This window comes from Plectropomus leopardus, chromosome 21 (genome assembly GCF_026936395.1).
Source record: "Plectropomus leopardus strain MGB_pleo_1.0 chromosome 21, ASM2693639v1, whole genome shotgun sequence".
Lineage (NCBI taxonomy): Eukaryota > Metazoa > Chordata > Actinopteri > Perciformes > Serranidae > Plectropomus > Plectropomus leopardus.
Window position 1 is genome coordinate 4083166 of NC_142196.1, and position 23275 is coordinate 4106440.

The 23275-nt window shown below is 38.3% G+C and overlaps 1 protein-coding gene and 1 long non-coding RNA gene across 2 annotated transcripts in view; one reads left to right on the forward strand and one right to left on the reverse strand.

Moving 5' to 3' along the window:
- The window catches only part of LOC148185981 (uncharacterized), a 209893-nt gene that overhangs the window by 86555 nt on the left and 100063 nt on the right, over positions 1–23275 (forward strand). The gene's annotated exons all lie outside the window — the stretch shown is intronic.
- LOC121960905 (C-C chemokine receptor type 3-like) lies at positions 5008–14547 on the reverse strand. The gene is made up of 3 exons (XM_088072157.1): positions 14396–14547; positions 13928–14137; positions 5008–8842 (listed from the first exon to the last, which is right to left on the reverse strand). Exons 2-3 carry the CDS (start codon positions 14122–14124, stop codon positions 7984–7986), a joined length of 1056 nt encoding a protein of 351 aa, XP_087928283.1. The 5' UTR covers positions 14125–14137; positions 14396–14547; the 3' UTR covers positions 5008–7983.

Genomic DNA, 23275 nt, shown 5'->3' on the forward strand with positions numbered 1-23275 from the left:
CTGGACTCATTGGACTTATTTTTGGTATTATATAATTCTCCTGAAAAACATCACACCCTTTTATGAAATCTGCTAAATATGAACTTTTGCAAAACATTGGTGACAGTAAAAATGAATAGAAATGAACCATCTTTGAGAAATGCACTGTTGTCAGTCTTTGAAAGAGAAAATCGATGCAAAAGTCTTTTTTCCCCCGATGACTTCAGCTCTAACCCATGCCAATGTAAGTGACATTAAGTGACTTGAGGACATTTATCAGACTTCACAAAGCTCCCCTCGAAACCACAAGTTTTTTACACTTTAATTTGTAAAATCACTGGAGTTTCCCTTCAAACAACAAAACACAGAAATGGACTTACGTTGACTTTATTATTCGAAAATCAGATCAGAACTGTATTTACCTGTTAAAACGGTATTTTCATCATTTTCACAAACAACTGATAAAATACAGACAACACCTCTGTTTTGACTTTTTTTCACTTTCTAGTTTTTGGACATCATTGTCGATACCCATACCCATGTAATTCGTTAAGGGTATTGCTGTCATGACAGTTTTTGATCAGATTAAACAACACAAATTCTTGCTAAAACCAGACATCTGCTATCACACCACACTGTGGTTTATCTGCTTTGTTTCTGCACTGCAAACAAACCGCACCAGAGTTTGATTTGAACCAGATAAGAAGCCTACTTCTCAGGCAGCTCACACCACATCTTCAATGAAACCTTTAAACATAGAACAGTGTTCACAAACAGGCAGATACACCAGTGCCTGAACTGGAAGTGGATATACTGAGCACATTTATTCAGTCACTTCACCAAAGTGCTTTTAATTCTTCTTTAAAATCTTAGTTTATTTCAAACTGTCTTGTTTTGCAGAAATTTGTATCTCTGTGGTTTGTACAAACGTTGCACTCATCACCTTTGTTGTGGAGATACAAGGAAACGAGGGGAGAGACTACTACACTTTCCCGAATAAACATGAGTCTTTAAACACTTTTGTCTTTGATACCAAACCAAAGTTAGCATACACAGAAGCCTTTAAAGAACTTTGAAGTAAACTAACCAACAGAATATTAGATAAAGATTACTTACTTGATGAGTCATTTGTTTATTTGTCTTAGAAAATTAGTCAATGACTTTTAAAAAGTCAAATATTCGTTGTAATTACTGAACATTTCCTGGCTTCAGCTGCTGGAGTGTGATTTGTTGAGGGTTTTTTGTGTTTGTTTGTTTTTTTTGTTATAGTTAACTGAAGGGTTTTTAGGTTGGTCACACCAAACCATACTTTTGAAGTATGGTAGGGCAGACTGATTCTTTTCGCAGATTCAGTTTCTTTGATTGTATCGAACTTTTATAGTGTTTATACATTTTTGTTGTCAGTACATACACAAGTGGCATTTTGGTGCATTGACTCCACATCCCACTTATGTGTAGGTAGGCTTTTCTAAGCTCAGTGTGATGATTCAGAGATGATCTGTTGTTCTTTGAGGGTCAAGTAGTAGATTCAATTCATTTCAACATAATTTCTAAAGCCCAATATCACAAATAGAAATGGTAGAAACTTCAGGAAGAGCAACTGAGAAGGAATCCATCACCCAGGACAAAGAGACGTGCCAATCATGTTGTGTGTATGGAAGAGATCAACAGAGGCCTGGGTAATATCAGAGAAAGTACAATACCATTATTTTTGTCTGAGTTTAACATCAGGAAATTGCAGGTCAGCCAGGTTTTTATGTCCTGAAGACATCCTTGATGTTTAGATAACAGACTGGTTTGTTCTGGCTTGATTTATAGATATAATTACGTATCATGTGCATAACAATGGAAGTTTACAGTTATTTCTAATAATGTTCCTGTATATAAGTTGAATAGGAATGGTCCAAACAGAGATGTACAGCATTCTGAAGTCCTCAAATGCCACCGCTTTGACAGTGCCTTTGGTGGAAGATCCCAAGGCCAAAAGCCACCAATTGTGTCCACATGAAATGCCACTGGATGGCGTCAGGTCAGAATGCAGCCGGACAGAACCGGTCACAGTGATACCATGCTGCGCTGGACTGCACCAGGCGGGTCTGCATTATATGGGTGGCTTCACTTGAGATGGAACCCGTCGTGTCCACATGCAATTCAGCAGGATGGTATCACGTTGAAAGCCTGTGGGTAACAATTTAATATACGGAGCCCAAGGGTGCCTCTAGGGCAGGCAGGAGGGGTGGTGGATTCACCCAACAAACCCCGGACTTTCATGTGGAAGTCTGGTGTTTGCATCAGCAGCATCCCAGAAAGTCAATAGGAGACGCAGAAGGATGCCTACTTATGTGTAGATGTGGAAGTCCACTGCAAAGCAGCAATAAGTGATGACTTGTAATGACAACATGTTGGAATGCACCAGATACTCCCACTGCCTCAACCTGCAATGTTGTGGTGTTGTAAAAATCTGAAAAAATGACTTTCCGATCAAATTTAATGGATCACCTAATGCGTTTCCTTTAGTCTTTGTTATCAATTTGTTGTTTAAACTTTTAAAATACAGCACATCTTCTCTGTAGAGCCGATGCTAACACATTAAAGCACATGAAGAAGTTGAAGATGGGAGAACAGCCATCCCATATGAATGCACCATTGGCTGAATAGCTTCTTGTTTATTCAGTGCTGCAGGCAGTACCCCACTATAAAAGCAAGTGGGCAAATGGGAAAATCACATTGTCATGAGTACTCATATGTTCGACAAGCTGATCCATAACATACCGGACACTAAAAACAGTTGTAAAAATATTTGTTCTCTCATTTTCCCCTGTGATTGTTTTGAAGACGTCACTTTGAGCTCTTGGTAATTGATGGGCAATGTTATGGAAGGAAATAATCAGCAGAATGTCACATAATGAAAATAGTCAGTGGTTGCAGCCCAATAGAAAATAGTTAAAAACTAGTTCCACCTCAACCAATAACTAGAGTTAAATGTGTCTTTTATAGTAATGGGCAAGTAATAATCTTATCTATGATACTCCAATGCACCATTTCTCTGCATTGAATACTTTTACTTGAGATACTTTAGATTTACATTTTCCTGATAATTCTTTTGCACCTTTAGTTATAAGACATCGTTCCTCGTTTTCATAGTGTGTGACCTCTGCAGATTTATGCTGCAGCTGTTGTAGCATAGCACACTGACCCCTCTGGATGACTGATATGATTAATGATATAAAACACCTCCCTAGCAGCTCGTAAGAAGCTGCTGTAACAGTGAGCCGGTGGCTTATTGTTGTTAACATGCAGGTCACACTCAGTATCTGACCTGCTATTTTCAATCCCTCATACTGCTGCGAATATATAGGATTATACAAGTTAATATGACAACATGGGTGTGCTTGTGTAAACCTGTCCTCTTTATCACTAAAAAAAAAATTTTTCACCTCCCACAGATTCTATTGAATTTCTGTTGCATAAAACTCTGCTTCCTCTTTTCCTCCCATTTGCAAAAACATGTTTAATCTTATTATCTACAGTGCAATAATGTCAGTCTCTAGCTTTGGCCTTGACTTTACTCATGAAATATCAGAGAAAAATGGAGAGAAAGACCTCTTATCTGAAAGCATTACTTTCGGCTGAAGCCCCTATTCACTCCTGACAGCTTGATTTTTTTCCCCCTCCCTCTCTCCTGCAGTGGAAAGAATGGCAGAAATTTAAGCCTGGGTCACAATTTATCACAGAGCAGCGTACAGGTTGAAATTTAGCAGTGCCACAGAAGAAAAAAATTAGGCTTTTAGTCAGCAGGGTAGTCCGGCACAGGTTTAAATCAGAACCCATTTTAGGACCAAACTAGGAGAATCTAATAAATGATGACTAATGGTTTTGACAACTCTGGATGGTGAAATAATAAGCTTTCTAATGACTGGTGTCAGTATGTTCATGTGCAGGCTATATCTGTGGTCGGATATTAAGATAAAGAGCAGATCCGAAGTTTCTAATTCTGGGTAATTTAGATGAGATACGCTTGCACTTTCTTGGGGATGGCTCGTAGTTTAATTTTATCTGTCCAAGTTTTGCTATATCTTGAAGATTGCTGTCATGTCATGACCTCAGTACCATAAAGGTACTGAGGTCATGACATTACAATTAAAAAAGGCTATGTTTTTTGAGCAAAATATGAAAAATAAATTGATTTAGCCCTTTGAAACCTGAGCAAATTGGCTAGATTTCTTTAAAAAAAGGTGGGGGAAAGACAATGAGCAACTAAGCAAACCATGGCCCAAAAGTTAGAAAACATTACCTGGAAAAAAAAAGCAAATAATAAAAAATCCTAAATCTAACTTGTTTAAAGCTGTAGGAACCATTGTACCACTCCATGTGTTTTTTGTAATGTGTGAACTGACTCTTAAAGGCTTTGAAACATGGACTGAAATCACTTTCTTGTCAATGTGGGACAAAAGGCAATGAGCAATTTGGCAAGAACTGTTTTGCAAATTGCATGAAATTGGTAGATTTGGAAAAAAAATTAAAGAAGCTTTGTCCAAAAAATAGATTTATTATTGCACTATTGTTTTACAGAATTGTTTTATAGGGTTTTTTCAGTTTTTTGTTGTTCGTTTTTTCTTTTCTTTTTTTTTTTTTTTTTTTAATTTTTAGCTAATTTTTGTGTCCTTTAAAAAAATGCTAATTTTGGGGTTTCATTTCTTGATTAGTTGTTCATTGCCCTTTTAACCTCTGTTTTTGAAAGACTTTAAGTCAATTTTCTCAGGTCTCAAAGCTGAAAATTAAAAATCATCATAAGGCGGGTTGCGGAAAATAAATTACACAGTATGTATGTCAAGGCCTTAAGTCCTGTTCACGAAGGTTCTTCTAGCTCTTTACTTTAGTTCTTGTTTCTGTAGGGGGAAACAGTCCATATCAGTAATCAGGAGGTTGTGTCCTCTTTATATAATGTATTTGAACCCTTAAGCAATGCTCATGAAGAAATGTGTGTACTCTGGAAAAACTTAAAAGGATGTGAAACTTGAAAACATGCAGATTGAAAGGTTTGATTTAATGTTATATCTTATATAACAGCCTAGATTTCACACAGGCAAATACAAGAGCAAACTCAAACAAAAACCAGCAAACCATCAAGCTTATAACTCCCTTTTCTGGTGCAGGTTCCTCACCATGTTCTTTTCCATATAATATGAGCTTAATTAAAACTTGACTGAACAATTAATGAATCATCACATTTTATCATAATCATAATCATAATTTACATAATTTAATTGGAACTATACAAAAAACATGATTCATTAAAAGGTAAAATCTTTAAAAAGCAAGTACATTAGAAACAGTATACAATTAAAACATGGATAAAGTGAAAACAAATAAAGCCACAGAGCCATGTGAAAAATTACTGGACAGTGCACAGTTGGTTCATTCTTTTGGAGAAGTACTCTATATACGGATTGTTACATTTGTCGGTTTTTGTTCAACTTCCTTATTGTGTCTGTTAAAAATCTAATATGGCAGTGGAGACTTTTAGGAGAAAACACAAGCAACCCAAGCTGACCTGCGATCTCAATGTTGTATCTCTTTAGCCACAGTGTGTAGTTCCATTTTTAAATGGTGTACATTAGCTGCGACGTTGGTAGAACCACAAATCTACCTTTACTTTAAATACTGTTATAGGTCGACTTCTTCAGCTTATCATCAATTTCATGTGCCAACATTCAGTGCCATTACAAGAAGTATTGTGTGCCTGTTGTAGCTAAGCAGAAGTAAAGAGTGAGGGTGTGCCCTTTTGTGTGGTGGATGGGGGTAAATAGCACCTCTTTCATGTGTGTCACTAGAGTGCATGGCTGGTAGGAATAATAATAATAATTAAAAACCTGACACACATGAGGTCATTCCCATGTTCCAAAGAACCTATGTTACCAGAGGCCTGCCTGTGATATGACCTAAAATTGTAAGAGCTTGGTAATGGCTAGCTTCACAGTTTCAATTGCAAGAGAACCAAGGGATATAGACAAAATTCAATTTGAATGTTAAACGTCAATTCAGCCACTGTGGAAATATCAGTGTCTGCTCACAAGTTCAAGGGTGTAGGTTTCAAGGATTACCACACTGGAAGGGTATAGCTGTGGGTGGATGATTTCAACAGATTGACCTTGGAAAAAAACATTGCTGAGAACATAAAACGCTTTGAAAGATCTCCCTAATGAGTCATATTGAGAGGACATTGAGCTGGAAAACATAGGACCTTGGGGACATAGTCACCCTCACTCTTACAGCATAACTGTCATGTGTAGAAATGTTGGCACTGGAAGTTGAAAACATTGAATGCCCCAGGGGTTTTCTATAGGCAGATATAGAGGTTAATGTCGCCCTGGTCCCCTTGTCAAAAACCAGATGGAATATTTCCATTGGATTTTGGATGATTTAGAAAATTAGCTCTCTGGCAGAGAAAAATGTTCATAATACTTAGAAGTTTTGTTCAGCAAGATAATCTTCCCAAATGAACACAACTTCTAGGATTTTTGAAGCCTAAATGCAGTCACTACAAGTGATAAGCTAACATCAGGCGATAAACAAAGTACACCACGATCTCATTGCCACCAAAACAAGGCTGTAAAGCAGTGTGTGGCATGGCTTGATATGACGATATTTTGTAGTTTCATTAAACAACTTGTAAGCAACTGCCTTTAGTAAGACACATTAAAGCTTCAAAGTTCATAATTAGGGTATTTTCTGATGTATTTTATGTTGTAGAACAAAATTTGGAAGTCTCCTCAGGTTATGTTCACCACAGACCTAATTGTAGGCATCAAACCAAAACCCATTAAATAATCCTATTGACTTCAAGGTAAGGGAACTGAGAGTGCTGAAATGCCAACTCATTCATGTTTTTTTGGACTCATCCCTGGGGTACTCTAGTGCCACTGAGCATAATCCTTAGTATACAGATCCCTGTCAATAGAGGGGAGAAAGTCACACTTTGGGAAATGGCCATTGGGTGATCAAATTTCAATGTCAGGAAAATATAAAGTAATTTGACATAGAATGCTGACAACAGATGACATTGATATTTTGTTTGTTTAAGTTGTTTTGTTATGCAACTAAAATCCATCTTCCAAACACCTGATGGGAATGTCACCTTGCGGTGGACTTATAACATTTGGTCGTAAGGTACTGAGAAGCAAACCCAATGTCTGTAAAATATTATGTTAGTATCCACACAACATGAAATTCTCATGTCATTAGACAAAATAATGCCAAAATATTGCCAGTCAAAGTCTCTGACATTTTTGACATGATATTGACTGCCAGCTGGGCTGCAGCAGAAAAGCTCCATCAAGATCAAGCCTTGTTACTTTCTTGAGAGAATGCTTGAACAGTCCAATAAAAAAACATTTCTGTAATAGCCCCTATCTACCAATATTAGTGCATGCACATTTTTTAAACAATAGGCCATCGACTGCTTTCCATTTGCCAGTAGAGCTGAGCTATGTACACAGTTGTGCTGCAGACAAGTATGTCTTTCTTTGTGTGTGTGTGTGTGTGTGTGTGTGTGTGTGTTAACAGTAAATGGCAGCATGGACAGAGGTCTGTGAAAACTTCATGGTGGTTATATGGCTCTTACTTATTCAGTGTCTTTTTCAAACTCGGTGCAGCCTAATTTGAATTGATGTTTTAGCGCTTCTTGTGTGGAGACGGACAGAAGTATGTGACGGCACATCATTGCACTTTGCTGGCTAAGGAGTTAAAATGAGCACGTTTATCCAGGTGTTGTGTCTTCATTAATGCTGATCAATACCAATGACTACTTCAGAGTCTCTTGACCTGCGTGTGAATGTACACTTTACCGCCTGTACACTTTCCAATTGCTTTAATCTGTGCCATGACCTCAACTAAGGACACGACAGGAGCTTCGATTTGGACAGGACAGCTAAAGTTCATAAAATGTCATCAGCTTGAGAACTTTTAGCAAATTTACCAAAATGCCAAAGTGTAGAGGGAAACCTATACTAGCTCATTTCGTGTACTTTTTGTGGACATATTAGTTCTGCTCTGTTGGCTGACCGAGACATGCTTCTTTAACTTTGGGAAGCGAGTCACCAGCAGCTGTCTGAAATAGTTCTGGAACTTTTTCCCAACAAATGTGTAAAAGATCGGACTGATACAAAAGTAAGTGTAGGCCATGACACGTGTGACTTCAAGAACATAAGCCGTTCTCTTCCTTTCCTCACAGCCAACGGCTTTGTCATTCATCAGCATTGCTATGTTAAATGGGGTCCAGCACAGGAAAAACATCAGAACGATGACAAATATTAACCTTACTGTCTTGAACTTGGTAACTATTTTCGATGTCAGGACTGTGATAGCAATCCTTGTGTAGCAGTAGATAATAACAGTCAGAGGAAAGATCAAGAAAAGGATAAGCTGAAGGTAAAATCCAATTGTCCTTAGCAACGAAACATCAATATTGTATAAAGTTAACCCAGGATACTCCTGACAGTGCTTTGTGTCCAAATATTTAAAAGCTTTGTGGATAATCATTGGTCTGATGCATGCCAGACCACTGACCAGCCACACCACAGTACAGGTGAGTACTGCATAGCTACGACACCTCACCTGGGACGCGGTCAAGGAGTACACAACTGCAAGGTGTCGGTCAAAGGTCAACAGAGTTAGAAAGAGGACAGAACTATAGAATCCCAGATAGTAGACGGTGCCGACAATCTTGCACATAACGTCGCCGAATACCCAGCGGCTTAGCTGTTGGTAGACTCCCGTGAAGGGAAGGCTGCTCATGAAGATCAGGGAGGACAGAACCAGGTTCAGCAGCAGGATGTTGGTCACTGTGGTCAGCTTCTCAAACCTAGGAGGTGGTCATTTCACAAGTTAGATGTAGAAAAAGACTTAATGCTCACGGGTCATGCAAGCACTTTTGAAACTGATGTTTCACTCTGACTTGAGAGGAATTCTTAATGCTTTGAAAAACCTGCTGAAGCTACAATTTGCATGAAACCAGTAAGGCAAAAAAAGAATCATTTATCCACACAATGCTATATTAGGGTAACAGTATGACCACATCTGAAGATGAACTGTCACAAAGAAGAATTGGGAATGAGATAAAAGTGTGCAGGGTTTTTTTTTCCATCTCCTGGACACGAGTAAAGACACATTTTTTTGTTTGAAGGACTGCTTTGTACTGTGGTTAAGTTCAGCACCTGTGTGTAGCATTGTTCCGTTTATGTATAAAGGAAAAAAAATACATAGATAATTACTATAATCCTAGTAAAATTTGTTCTGAGTACATCTTCCTTTTAGCTAATTCAGCTGTTCCCTGGGTCAGTGGAGGCTGTGTATTGTGCTGGAAGGAACACTGTCTTTGTCAATACTTGAAGTCCACAAAGTTTCCATAGCTTTACATTTAAAATAGAGCTGCACCTAACAATTATTTTTTTATCGATTGATCTATCGATTTTTTTTTTCGATTGATCTATCGATTATTTTTTTTTTTATTGATCTAACTATTGTTTTTTTTATAACTCGTTTAATATAACAGCAAATTTACCAAAAATAACATTTTAAAACTTGTCATACACTGCGGGGAATTATTCCCCAACAAAAAAAAGCCCAGTCTTAACTGGTGATCTGTGTATTAGAGTCTGATATAAAGTCTCTCCAAAATAAAATGAATGCAAGACCTTCTTCCGCTCAAGTGAAAGGAATGTAGTCCAATCTACATTTAGCAATCCAACAGCACAATAGATAAAACAATTTAAAATTCAAGGTCACTTTTAGGAGTAACAAAACAGTTTCGCTATTTACAGTAACAAACCTCAAATCTAGCAGCCCAACAAAACATCTTACAGTAAAGTTAGTGCAATTTGAATAACACTTAAAAACAACTTTTCTCTAACAATTATAAAATAGTCCAGCCCTAACTGGGCCTTAAGGCATACTGCTGCCTGCTGATATGAGTGCTGAATTTTAATATTTATAAGCACATATTCCACTCATTTATGAAGTTATAGAAGCTCCTGCACAGCTGACAAGCCTATCCTGTAAATGTTTCAAAATAAAATACATTGTATCAGCAACTCATGGCATTCTGTCCACAGACACAGTCAGAAAGCTTTTGTTTTGAAATGAAAGCAAGAAAGTTGAGGTAAAACAAACATCTTTGTATTTCCTCTTCTCTGTGACAGAGAGAGACTTTAAACTGCAGTGTAAAGTGAGACACCGTTTTCTCTCGACGCGCTGCAGCTGACACACAGGTCAGACGTGCCTGACAAGTGCTGCTCAGGCGAGCATGTGCGCGCTCTAACTTGATAAACGAGCGACGAAACAAAAAACACACTCTGCACTGCTCAGTCTCATTCATGGATCTATTGCTCTCATTATGCGCGCTGTGTGAAACGGTGCGACGCATCGACGTACATTACTTGAATCGATGTAATCATGCGTTGCCCCAGCCTTAATTTAAAAAAAAAAAAAAAAGGCTTTGTCAGTGGACTTCTGTGTCCACATGTTATATCAACATATTAACAGTGCCAGGACATCAACAAAAGCACATGCTTAGGAATTGGCAGCTAGGGCACTGATGGTTAGGTTTTGGCAAGAAAGGCACATTGGAAGTTGTAGACATGTCATATTAACACACACAGACACACACACACACACACACACACACACACACACACAACAATAGGGTAGCATCCAGAGCAATTTGGGATTGGTCATATTTATCATATTTATATCATATATATATTTATATCACATTTTCCCGTTTGTATTTCCCTTACTTGAGCATTGACTTGGCGGTAAATCTCGTAACTGTTACCTGTTGGCCTACTTGTTGGAGGACATCTTCAGTGCTAACTGGGCATTTTTGTATTGCTACAAAGTACAGCTGATGGAGCAGCAACTGGAGGCCACCAGGTGGCAATGACCTGCATCAGTAATGCTCACTGAAGTCTAATTGACCACTCAACAACTGCCCATACCGTGCAGCCTAAAGGGACCTCAGTGCTCTTTACATTACATTATTACAGGCAGAGTTTCAACCTGACAATGTTTAGCTGTGTTGCATGCGGATGCAACAGTCCCTTCTGGTCACATTCTCATTTAATGCCACCAGTCAGCAAATCACGCTGCCCTGGCAGGTGCTGTACGGCAACATATCATACAGCTGCGAGAGGTCGCTTTTGGTTTTGGAATCTTGCGCCAAAGTCACTGGAAAACCATGCTTTTTTACAACTTCAGAATGAGAGAATTGCTGCTTTTTCCAGAGATCAGGACCTGGTTGTTCAAGATAATCCACATACCTTTTGTTATTTTGTTTGTTTCGCTGTAATATTACCTTGCTTAGTAGTGCAAGGTGAGTTAACAGTAGATGTATACTTCCTTTTTGCTAGTGATAGAGATGACAAGTGTATTTTGGTGTAAGGAAAATAGTTCCTTCATGAAACTGCTCACGACAAGCTTGATGGATTATCTTGAGTAACCGGGTCATGATTTCTGGAAAGAGGCATTGCCGTTGAGTTTTTAAAATGTTTTTTTTGGCACTTTGTGCACCTAGAGCTGAGTGCCATCTAATCCAAAACAATTTAGATCAATAAATAGCTCTACAGGTAAGAGGAAAAAAATGTATTTTTGTTTGGGGGTTGAACTGTCCCTTTAAGTACTCTGAATAATTTTATAGAGGTGGATTATCATTCTATTTTTGTTATTGAGAAATTATTTTCTTTATATTCTTTGGCCCAAAAAAACATAATTCATTCTGTGATGTAAGATCAGAAATGCAAGCCAACAAACATAAACGAGAAGCAAAGATTCCCAGCTTTAGTGAATCATAACCCCCATTCTTACAGGTCAATGCATCTGGGAATAATAATGATGTTCATCAAATGTAATTTCAGGATTGCCTGTGGTTGAAAAAGCAGGACTGAAGCAGTGTTGAAAAAGAAAATGAGGGCAGTTTACAGTTTTCAGCTGTAACTTCTGAGCACTGAGCACTGGTACTATAGAAACGGCTCTCACCCTGTCAGCATGCAGCTGACATAGCATCTCTTCAACCATATATAATATACTGAATTATAAACACCTTCTGTCCAGGGCCCAATGAGACTTTGCTGAGCTCATCTCTGACATTGTCATTTGTGTTTCCAGAAAAAATTTGTTTGCTCACAAAAGTAGAGAGAGCAGTGGTGGAGACAAAGGTAGAGAAAGGAGAGCTGGGAGACAGTGACAGAGTGGAGGTGACTCAGGGGGCATAGAGAGACAAACTTTACCTACTGGATAGATACTGTATTCCTTCCTCTGTGGACACTAGAATAAAAGGCTAGTATGACTTCATTTAATGCTCTCCCAGTAGGTGTCTCTTTTCTGACAACCTGAAGACATCTCCCGTCATATCCGCCGGTGCCCCAAATGGTCTAGAACTGAAGCCTGTCATAAAACTGCTCTGTCCGTGCGGGCTGCCAAATGTCAGAATTGAATAAAGCAAGTGGACTAAAACCTTTAAAATCTCTCTTTAGATTTTTCTGGCTTTAGTGGACAGTGCAGATAAAAGTATTCTGTAGATGGATGTAATCCTTCACACTGATATTTTGTCCACACCATTGATTACAAGTTAGGATGGTATAAATATGCTTCAAAAAATTGACGTGGGGAAAGGATGTGGGGAAAAAGTGTATATTAAATTTAACAAATTTGAAACCTGGAGTGACATCACATATTGTGCTGCTTTCAGATGCATTTAGACGTATTTTAACCTCTGAACCCTCAGCAAATTTGTGCAATTTCTTTCAAAAACATGGAAGAAAGGCACTCGTCTACTAGCTAAGAAACCTTCCACAATTTGCAAGTAATTAGTACCCGAATTATTATAATTTCTTCAACACTTTCTTATAGATCATTTGGTTTACTGTTTCAGATTCAGGTGATTTTCTTGTACTTTGAAGTGATTTCTTGCTATTTTGGAGGTCATTTTTTCTTTTGTTTCTTTTGTTGATTTGATCAGTTTTCAAAGGGTTAAAGTATAATCAATAAGATTTTTATTATGTCATGGCCCATTGCTGATGTTTTTTATGTTTGGCTTTTTTTTTTACAATCTACATTCTGTTTCCTTTCTGTTGTTGTTTTATTAAACCTTTATTTGAACATTTGAACACATCTCTTTGAGTAGAAGGGTCTCTTGAGACATAGTTGTCAACTGTCTTTAAAACTGTTTTGATAGTGGCGGGGTCTGCCTTTCTGTGCTGGATTTACATTGTCTTCACAGGAAATGATGCAACATGTGCTCCACTGGGATTGTTTGTAATTTGATAACTTTGATATCAGCCTTACTGTCTCTCAACTGTGTGAAAGCTGGATTAAGCTGCCGCTAACATAAACTGAACATTTCTCACTGCTGCTGCTGCTTCACATCGAAAGTATTCCATGGAAAACGATGAGGTCGCTTTTATTGTGAAGCAGCCAAGAGAAACACAACACATTGGTCACTGAGGTTTGACCACAACTAAAAATGTGTCTACAAAACATTCGGCATTTTTTCTTTCCCCTAAGCTTAACCATCTGTGCCAGCATGTGAGTTTGTTGAAGTCCTGGTGTTGGTTGCCACGTGCTTTTGTTGTTAAGAAGTTAAGATTTCATCCTCTGCTCAAGACAGCATTACTCCACTATATAATTACATAGAAAATATGATGCTGTATTAATACAAAACCCATATGTTGTAATATTGTAATTTACAGGTAATAAATGTGCGTTTTATAAAAGATTTAAGACCAAATGGTTTAATATTGACCTACTGTAGGAATTTTTGGGGCCACGCAAACACAGCATTGCTTCAAACTGCAAAAACCAAACAATTATATATATATATATATATATCTTATGAGTGCAGTGTGTTCTCAGTGTTTTTAATCAGGCGTAGTGTTTTTGTTGGTCCACTTACCGATGAATGATGATCAGGACCAGGCTGTTGCCAAAGACACTGAAGAGAAACATAAAGTAGAAGAGGTAGGATAGGTGAGCTCCCAACTGGTTGACACCATCGAAGGTACATGGTGAGACAGGGGTGTACAGCTCATCGCTGTAATTACTGTAGTCATATTCATAAGTTGTAGCTGCCACATCCATTTCCATTTCCATTCAGCAGGACAATCTGTTAGGAACAAAAAACAGCCTGATGCTTCACATTTATGACATGATGCAGTCAGTATAATTGAGAAATGATACAATAATCCATCCTTTTGAGAAGCTTTAAAGTGTAGGCTGTTAAATGCTACATGTGAGCTCATGTAAGGAATGCAAATAAGCAGAACTAGAAGACAATACTTTTAACCATGAAGCTCCAAGGAGCACAGGAAATAAAAGCAGATGTTTCTGAAAATGAGGATCATGCTAAGCTAAGCTGACTTACCGTCAGGCCAGAAGAGACACTTCTGCTTGTTGTCTGACTCTGAAAGCCAGAGCTGTCTGACTCACCGTGAGTTCAAGTCACTCCATGATATGTCAGCCTGTTAAGGAAGTACCAGAGAAGTGTGTGTGTGTGTGTGTGTGTGTGTGTGTGTGTGTGAGTGTGTACAAGGAGGGGGGGATTGGCTAAAACCACAGCATACTGTATCAAAACACACCCTCAGAATCAACGTCTCCTCCCTGGACTGTTGAGTTGTGACTCTAAAGCTGTGTTCAGGAAGACAGGGCAAGTGCATTCTGTGTGCATCAGGTTAATACGACAGTCAGATCACATGTGCCACACTGTAATGACTATCTTGATCTTGTAATGGGGCAGTTAACGCCTTGAAGTAGCAAACTACTGCAGAATGCCACAGACAAACTTATTACGTGTCTTTGATAAAGACAACGGGTCCCAGGCAAGGTCTCTTCAGAACCCAGCGGAGTTCGGAAGAGACTCCGTCTAACATTGTAAAAACTATGCAATGCACCTGGAATGAGTTCAGTCATATGTGTTATCTCTCCCTACATGAATCACCTCTCCTCTTCAGGAGAAAAGATTAAAAAAAAAAAAAAAAGAAAACAGTTTAATGTGTCGTCATGAATTCTCTTCTTGCGCCTTACCCTATGAAGTATTCAGACCAAAAGGAAAAGAAAAGATAGAGGCCTGCTCTGGTATGGGTATGATACTTACCACAGCAATGATGGAATAGGATTCAGGAAGTCCAGTTTGAGTAACAGATTTACGATCTTTGAGACCAAAACACTCTGCAGCAGTTCATAATACTCTGAGACATGGTTTTACAACAAACATTTGCCAGCGTATTGCTGGATGATATTCCATGTGGTTGCTGCAAAAGTTGTTCAAGGATCAGTTTATGTGCCAAAAAACTTACATTGACTACTGCAGCAGGGTTCTTGCCGACCCAGTCTCTCCTCCAACTCATCAATTATACATGTATTATATTCCTCATTATGTTTCTCCCTCAGTCAGTTCTGAATCTAGTCACTGCCTCAAACTTTAACCTCTGTTCTTTATAATATCTTATGTTACACTTAAGGCTGCACCTAACTATTATTTTTTTATCGATTAATCTATTGATTATTTTTTTGATTAATCTATCAATTATTGTTTTTTTATGGAACCAACTATTTTTTTTTTTATTACTCGATTAATATAACAACAAATTTACTGAAAATAACATTTTAAAACGCTGCAGGGCATTATTCCCCAACAAAAAATAACCCAGTCTCGACTGGTAATCTGTGTTTTACTGTCTGATATAAAGTCTCTCCAAAATAAAATTAATGCAAGAGCTTGTTCCACTCAAGTAAAAGGAATGTAGTGCAATCTACATTTAACAATCCAAAAGCAAAATAAATAACAATATAAACAATGTAAAAATCAAGTCAATTAACAAAACAGTTGCTCTTTGTTACAGTAACAAACCTCAAATCTAGCAGCCCAACAAAACATCTAACAGTAAAATTAGTGCAATTTGAATAACACTCTAACTTTTCTCTAACAGAAATAATAATAACTAATACATTCTTTCTGCATCAAAATAGATCAGCCTTAACTGGGCCTGAAGGCATACAGCTGCCTGCTGATATGAGTGCTGTATTTTCATATTTAAAATAAAATAGTTTAAAAATAAAATCCATTGTATCAGCAAATGATGGCATTCTGTCCACAGAGACTAGTCAGAGGGCTTTTGTTTTGAAAGAGAAGCAAGAAAGTTGAGGTAAAACAAACATCTTTGTATTTCCTCATGTCTGTGACAGAGAGAGACTTTACTTTACTTTACCTACAGTATAAAGTGGTATAGAGTCAACAAACGCGAGCGTCACACATAAAAAAACGGCGAGCCACCTTTTCTCTAGATGTGCTGCAGCTGACACGCAGCTCAGGCGTGCCTGAGAAGCGCTGCTCGGGTGAACAGTGTGCACGCTCTAACTTGATACATGAGCGGCAAAACAAAAAACAACACGCCTGGTGCTGCTCACGCTCTCTTTATGTGCGCTGTGTGAAACGGTGCAACTCGTCAATACACGATGCGTGAATCGACGTATTCGCGTAATCGATTACGTTGATGTATATTATTTTGGTATCCTCACTGAATATGATATAATTATTCATATTGTGGAGATGAAATATTACTGCGCGCTCTCATTCCGTCAAAGTGCAACGAGTATTTGACTTCATTGTAAGATACCGACGCCAAAAGCCACCTTTTGTGGTTGTATGATATGCCACCAGACAGTGTCAGCTGAGAATGCGGCTAGAAATAGTCAAGGTGTTGTGATAATCCCCCAGATTTAGAAGTATTATACCGGCACAGGCGACGTCAGTTGAGAACATGACTGGACAAGGCCTGTCATGTCAGCATGATATGCTCCTAGACAACGTCAGGTTGAAATACTGCTGGTAATGATAATAAAAGGAGCACAAAGGTCCCTACAGGGCTGACGGGAGGGGCGGTGAATAGATCAAACATACCCCGGACTTTCATGTGGGAATCTGGTGTTCACTTCTTGTCTGAATGTGATGTTTGTTTCTACACCCAGGCCCTTTTTGCTGAAATCCGTGTCCTTGTTGCATAATCCTAAGCCTGGGCTTTTGTTGACATCCCAGTGTCGGTGGCCATGTCCCGGAACGTCAACAGCAGATGCAGAGGGTTCCTTAGAGCGTAATATGTAGACAAGGAGTTCCACTTGCAAAGCAGCAATACTTGACAACTTGATGGGAACATGTACAATAGAATTTTACTGTGGCTTATTCTAGTCACTGCTTCTATGATCTTCAAATAAAGAAGTAGATATTTGTTTCCCAGAGATGATGACACTGGTGTTGAGCCACAAAAACTTGGAAACTGTTGGCAGGAAATTCATCATTGATTCAAAAACCCACATTGGTGAGTGTCAAACCCACAGAGCCGTACAACATGCATATTGCACAATTGCCTGGGTATTTGGTTAGCTCCACACTGCACTGTAATCAGTAGGTGGTGTAATCAGTTTCCACTGGGATGTTTTTATGCAGTCATGTCATGTTCACACCTGAACTGTATTTTTCAGTAAATGGCCCGATGGTAAATGACATTTCTTAGCTCCACTTTTACACTTGCTCAGATCAACTGTCTGCCATATCTATTTTTCCAGTTGTCATAGCAATTACTGTGAAGAATTAGATACACAGTATACTGCTGTTAAATGTGCTGATGATTGAGTTATAGTCAGCTTACACAAGGGAGGGGAAGCAGGGCATGGCCCTACATTGATTTTTTTTGAATGATTGAATAATTTTTTAATGAAATGTTCTGAAAGGCAAGAAACAGTCGTTGACTTGGGAAAGTCTGAACAGAACTTGACAGTGAAAGCCTGAAATTCCAGGTGCCAACACAACAAAGCCAGAAATGGCACATACTGTAAAAGCTTTCATTTGTGGTGCTCACAGCATTGAGATATGACATTCAGAAATTCAACAACAAGTCTTCACTGTGAACAGTTCTCATTGCAGAGAATTATTTTTCCTCTGTATTGAGGTCAATGAGTCTGCCAACCAAAACGTCAGAGAAGATTGCTCATCATAGCTCTCAAAAATGACCCATATAGGGCTACAATTCAATTTCATCTGTTCTGTAAACACAATGCAGGGATTGCAGTCATATATGGGTTTCAATATTCAAGTCTTTTTTCAGAATTTACCCCTCAGGTTCTCAATTTTGGTACAGATGCAAAACTGAAGAGGCAATTCTTTAAAATGACCCAGAGTACAGGGTTCAGAACGAGGAAACATTCCAGAGGAAAGTCCATGGTTTTCCGACGCACCCACCATCTCAACCAGGTTCAGTGGTCGCATTGGTCACGTGATCACAGCCTTCCAGATATGTGAGTTATGCACAAGTTACTGTCTCATGACTACATGGAATATATACTGATTTGGATGCATTGCTTTTAGGAGTAAAACTTACAGTTCATGAGAGCAGCCCTCCACCCAACGGTCTAAGAGCCAAAGATATCCAATTAACAATGAAACAGCAAAAAGCGGCAAAACCTCACTTTTGAGAAGCTGAAAGCATTTAATGTTTGGCATTTGTGCTTGATGAATGACTTAAGGCCTAGACGCAACATACCAACATCAAAGAACTAGTAAGACTGTTGCGTCCCCTTATGTCTCCTGTGTCACGGTTTATAATTTGCATATTGCAAAGACTACAACCAGTGTCCGACCAGCATGCATGTTCTGCACTATTATGAGAGGAAATACCTCTCTGTGTCAGCAGACAGTGGTCGTACGTAATCAGAACTTAAAACGCGAAATTGGAAGACCAATTTAGTAAGTCACTTTTAAGAATGCCGGCTGCCGTTTCTGACGCTTATTCAACATGCTGAATCAGCATGAATCAGCATTCAACATGCTGAATCAGCTTAACAAAACTGACTTGGACTAATAGTGTGGGACACAAGGCAAAGACAAAGATGACAGACGCTCACAGACAGCCCAGCATTGACTAACGGTCAGTCATCAGCTTGATATTTCAGAGCATTTGAACGATTATCAGTTCTACAAAATGGTTGTCCATTACTCACCTGCTGCCCAACTAATGACTTAACTAACTGTTTTGGCACTGGACCCATTAAGATCTGGCATCACAACTGGTTGGATGGCAACAAAATAGCACTTTTGTTTTTAAGGAAAGGGTCATGGTGATGATACGTCAGATGATATTCTGTATTTTTCTTAATGCCAACAGATCTCATGAAAAGATTCAAACCAGGCATGAATTAATCTATAAACAAGTGTTGTGTTTATCAATCCTCAGCTGAAAATAGTCCCCAATAAATAGACTATTTCTGCTGTAAAGAAAAACAGGAGTGTGACATGACAATGTTATTTTGCTGATGCTAGGATCTATATTATGCTACATTTATCATGGAAATAATAACAGTACCTGCAATTTAATTTACTCACCCAGCCTTTACCAGAGATAAACTTTTATATTTTTGTATTGGCTGTTTCATGAATATGAATTTAAATGTTGGCTTTTGAGAATTTACAGCATTCAATATAATAGTTGTCATGGCTTGGACAAAGAAAAAATAAAAACCATAGACTACCATAGTAACTTCTAAATATTTGTGAGAAACCAGAAATGCACTAATTGACTGAGAAGTAACTTCCTTAAAAAGACAAACACTGCTATTGTGAAAGTAATTGTTTAACAGATGTGTGTTTTAGATTCAAAGTTTACTGTCCCACTGGGGAAATTTGGTAGTACCCATGAAATATAAAACAACAGTGCACAGACAGTGACAGCAAACACCAATACAAAAGTATGTGCAATTGACATTACAGGGCTTTAATATTACATTCCATATATATATATATATATATATATATATATATATATATATATATATAGATATAGATATAGATATATATATATACATATAGCAGCAGGAAACTCTGACAGCACAGGACAGCTCCTTCAGTGGCAGACTGCTTCACCCGCAGTGTGTGAAGGAGAGATACCACGGTCCTTCCTTCCTGTCACACTTGATATTCAGCACTGCTCCCAGTTCCCCCCATACTGCAAAACTGACAATCATCAATCATGTGAAACATCCGTGTAAACTAAACTGTGCAATCTAAATATTATCTATATGCAAAATGAGAATTCAACCGTGTAGTCTGTCTACTTATATTTTGCTTTTTCACTGTTTACTTCTTTATGTATCTTGCTGTTTGTTTTTACTGATGTTTCTTGTTTTTCCGCTCTGCTGTTGTAACACTGCAAATTTGCCCACTGTTGGACTTATGAAAGATTATCTTATCTTTGTGGTAACAGGGCTCTAGCCTGGTGCACACAAGAAGATTTTCAAATCTTAACTAATTTTAAAAAACAATTTTCAATATTTTAATTGTAAGGGCACACAAAAAAGAGACAGAAATATCCAAGACTCATGATCAAACGCAACATAAGAAAAAACAAACATGCAGGTCTGTCGTCGTCATCTGGTTGTACTTGTAGTTGCTGTCTTTTGCACCGAAAAACTAGTGTCAAACATGTCGGTGACACCTCCCGGTCAGCTTTCTCTCATTGACCATTACGTTTCTGCTCAATTCTCCATCTCTGTTCGTTCCGTTGATTTTAAGTTGTAAGCATAAAACAATGTTAAGATTTTATAACTGGGGAGACTCTGATCCAGTCAGTAACAACAGCTTTATGCATGCAATCCCCTTCACACTGCAGGATCAGTCGGGCAGATAATCTGTTCAGACCAGCCTCAAATTGGGACTCAAAATCTGCCAAATTAACCTGTGAGGGGCCATGTTGTGTTAATCCTGCTTTATAGGAAGAAGGGTGTGTTAGCTAGCTAGTGTTAGCTCTATGCAGGGTGTTTTCAGACAAAAAGTAATACATCAGAATTTGTATATAACTTATGTAATTGGGCAGGCTGTGATCATGTTATTAATGGAAGTAAAGAAGGAAGTTACAGAGAGTCCATGTAAGGAGGAAGATTGGGGTTGTAGAAGGGTCAAGCAAACTCACAACTTTTCCCCAGGAGACTATTGTTTGTGTCCTAGGTGAAATCAAGTTAACTTTTCCAAAATCTTATCTTAGTTGTCTAAACCTAAGCTATGTAACTTTATGTTAGGTATATAATATGATAATGCCCAACCATGTTTCTTTACCTGACACTTACTTATGTAAATTAACTTCTTGAAAATTTGACCTTTCCAAAAGCTAACCTATGTAACTTTACTTTACAAACCCTAACCTACTTAACTTTAGTTTAAGCATATCATTTGGTGAAAACACCATTTGCCTGTTAGATATCGTACAGTCTGTTTTTTGTGATGTGTTGTTAGGTCAACCTCTCACTGGTGTTAAAACTCAGCATTCAGCACAAAAAACCTTGCGTTATTTATTTACTTATTTTTGTTTGGTTAAACACAGATGCTCTCCTGTATATCTAGCATGAGTGGTACCTCGCTCAGATGTGTAGTTTATATGAACTGCTTCAAGTTCACAGCAAAAACAACTTTATTCAACTTTGCTGTATTAGTACTTTTCTTAACTTTATACTTTCTTTATTTAACATTATAACAATATTTTAGTAATATATAATATAGTTTATCATTGTATTTTAGCAGTTAACAGTAGTTTATGGGAGGTTTCCAAATATCTAGATACATATAGTGTATCCAGATATAGCCCAGAAATATTGTGATATTATTTTAAAGCCATGTCACCCAGCCCTACTTAGCATATAACAAAACTCCACTGAATCTTGGACTTGTGAGTCTGAATAAACTGTTTTTATCCATGATTTCATTTTGTGTCATACATCTAGCAAAGGCCACAGAAATACATTTGTCAAAATACAAGTATGTGCACTGTTGCTTTATCAAGCGCACCTAAGAGGATATTTGGCAATGGTTTCCTGTAAGGAAATCATAAATGCATTTTGACACTTCGTCTCTCAAGAGATAAGAAAGGAGCAGAAACAGAATCTCCAACATACTGCACCTAACATGATGTAGTTATGGGATGACCTGTAGGGTAACAATAGTTACTGTAATTAGTAGATATCTTGTTTTCAGGTGAACTATTGTGTCTCAGCAGTGATGCTCCAAAGTGAGCTGAGGAAAATGTGTTTGTCATGCTATCCTCTGATTATTTTGTCAAAAACAGCAGCATGATAATGATTTGTCCCCACAGAGGGTAAAATCATGTTTCCAAGTAAAGGAGATTAAGCTTGAATGCCTCCCCAGTGAGTATTACTAACGTTCCTTACGACAGACAGCTTTCTTGAGAACACGCTGGTATCAGTAGACAGTGTGTTTGAGTGTGTGCGGCAGGTTCAGTGAGTTCAGATGCATGAAGTGAGCTGATGGGGGATTTGCACATTAAATGTCGTTGTAAAGGCACGTTAACAGTCTTAAATGAGGGAGAAAGGAGATCAATGCTCACTCACTAAACCCCACTCAGATCTCTGTCAGGGGATTTGGACAAACAACCCCTCTGCTCCATTCTTCACCCCAGCGCAGGATAAACATTAGCTCGCACATGATGGAATTACTCCAAGAAACTGCGTGTTCATACTTTGCTGCTACTGACTACTGCAAATTACAAAAGCTGAGAGCAGCAGAGAAGAGCAACTTACAGGAAAAGCCTGTTTTTTATTTTTCATATGGCCAAACAATTCATTGAATTGTTTATTGTCATTATTGTTTTACACCCTGCAGAGTTTAGAAGGTTAACCGCTTCTGCAATCATAGAACTTGTCAATCTATTGGTGTTCATTATGTATAATATAGGCATGGTTTTAACTTAATTTTGCCCTCATGAAAATTCAAGTAGGATTGAAACTGTGTCTTTGTTAACTTTTGCAGCACGTAAAAAGTATGCAGTTATTACCTTTTCTTTACTTATATTGTCAACAATTCCTCTGAAAAGACCAAAACCAATGTGTTAGTCCTCAGACCTCACAAATATATCAACACGTTCTCATCCTAGGTCATCACATATTGCCACTTTGTCAACCATCGCATCTACAGACTAGGTATCCTCCTGTGTCTGCTGGTGACATTCCATGATGCCAGAATGTCAACAAAAGCACATGGTTGGGATTAGGCAACAGAAGCACATGGCTATGTTTAGGTAATAAAAGCACATGGCAACCGACACTGAGATGTGAACAAAAGCACATTGTCAGGATTAGGCTACAAAGGCATGAGTTGTTAGATTTAGGAAAAAAACATCATGGTTTGGCTCTACATTCACACAGGACGCAGGTGAAAGTCTGGGGTTAGTTGGACCAGTGTCCCCCTCAC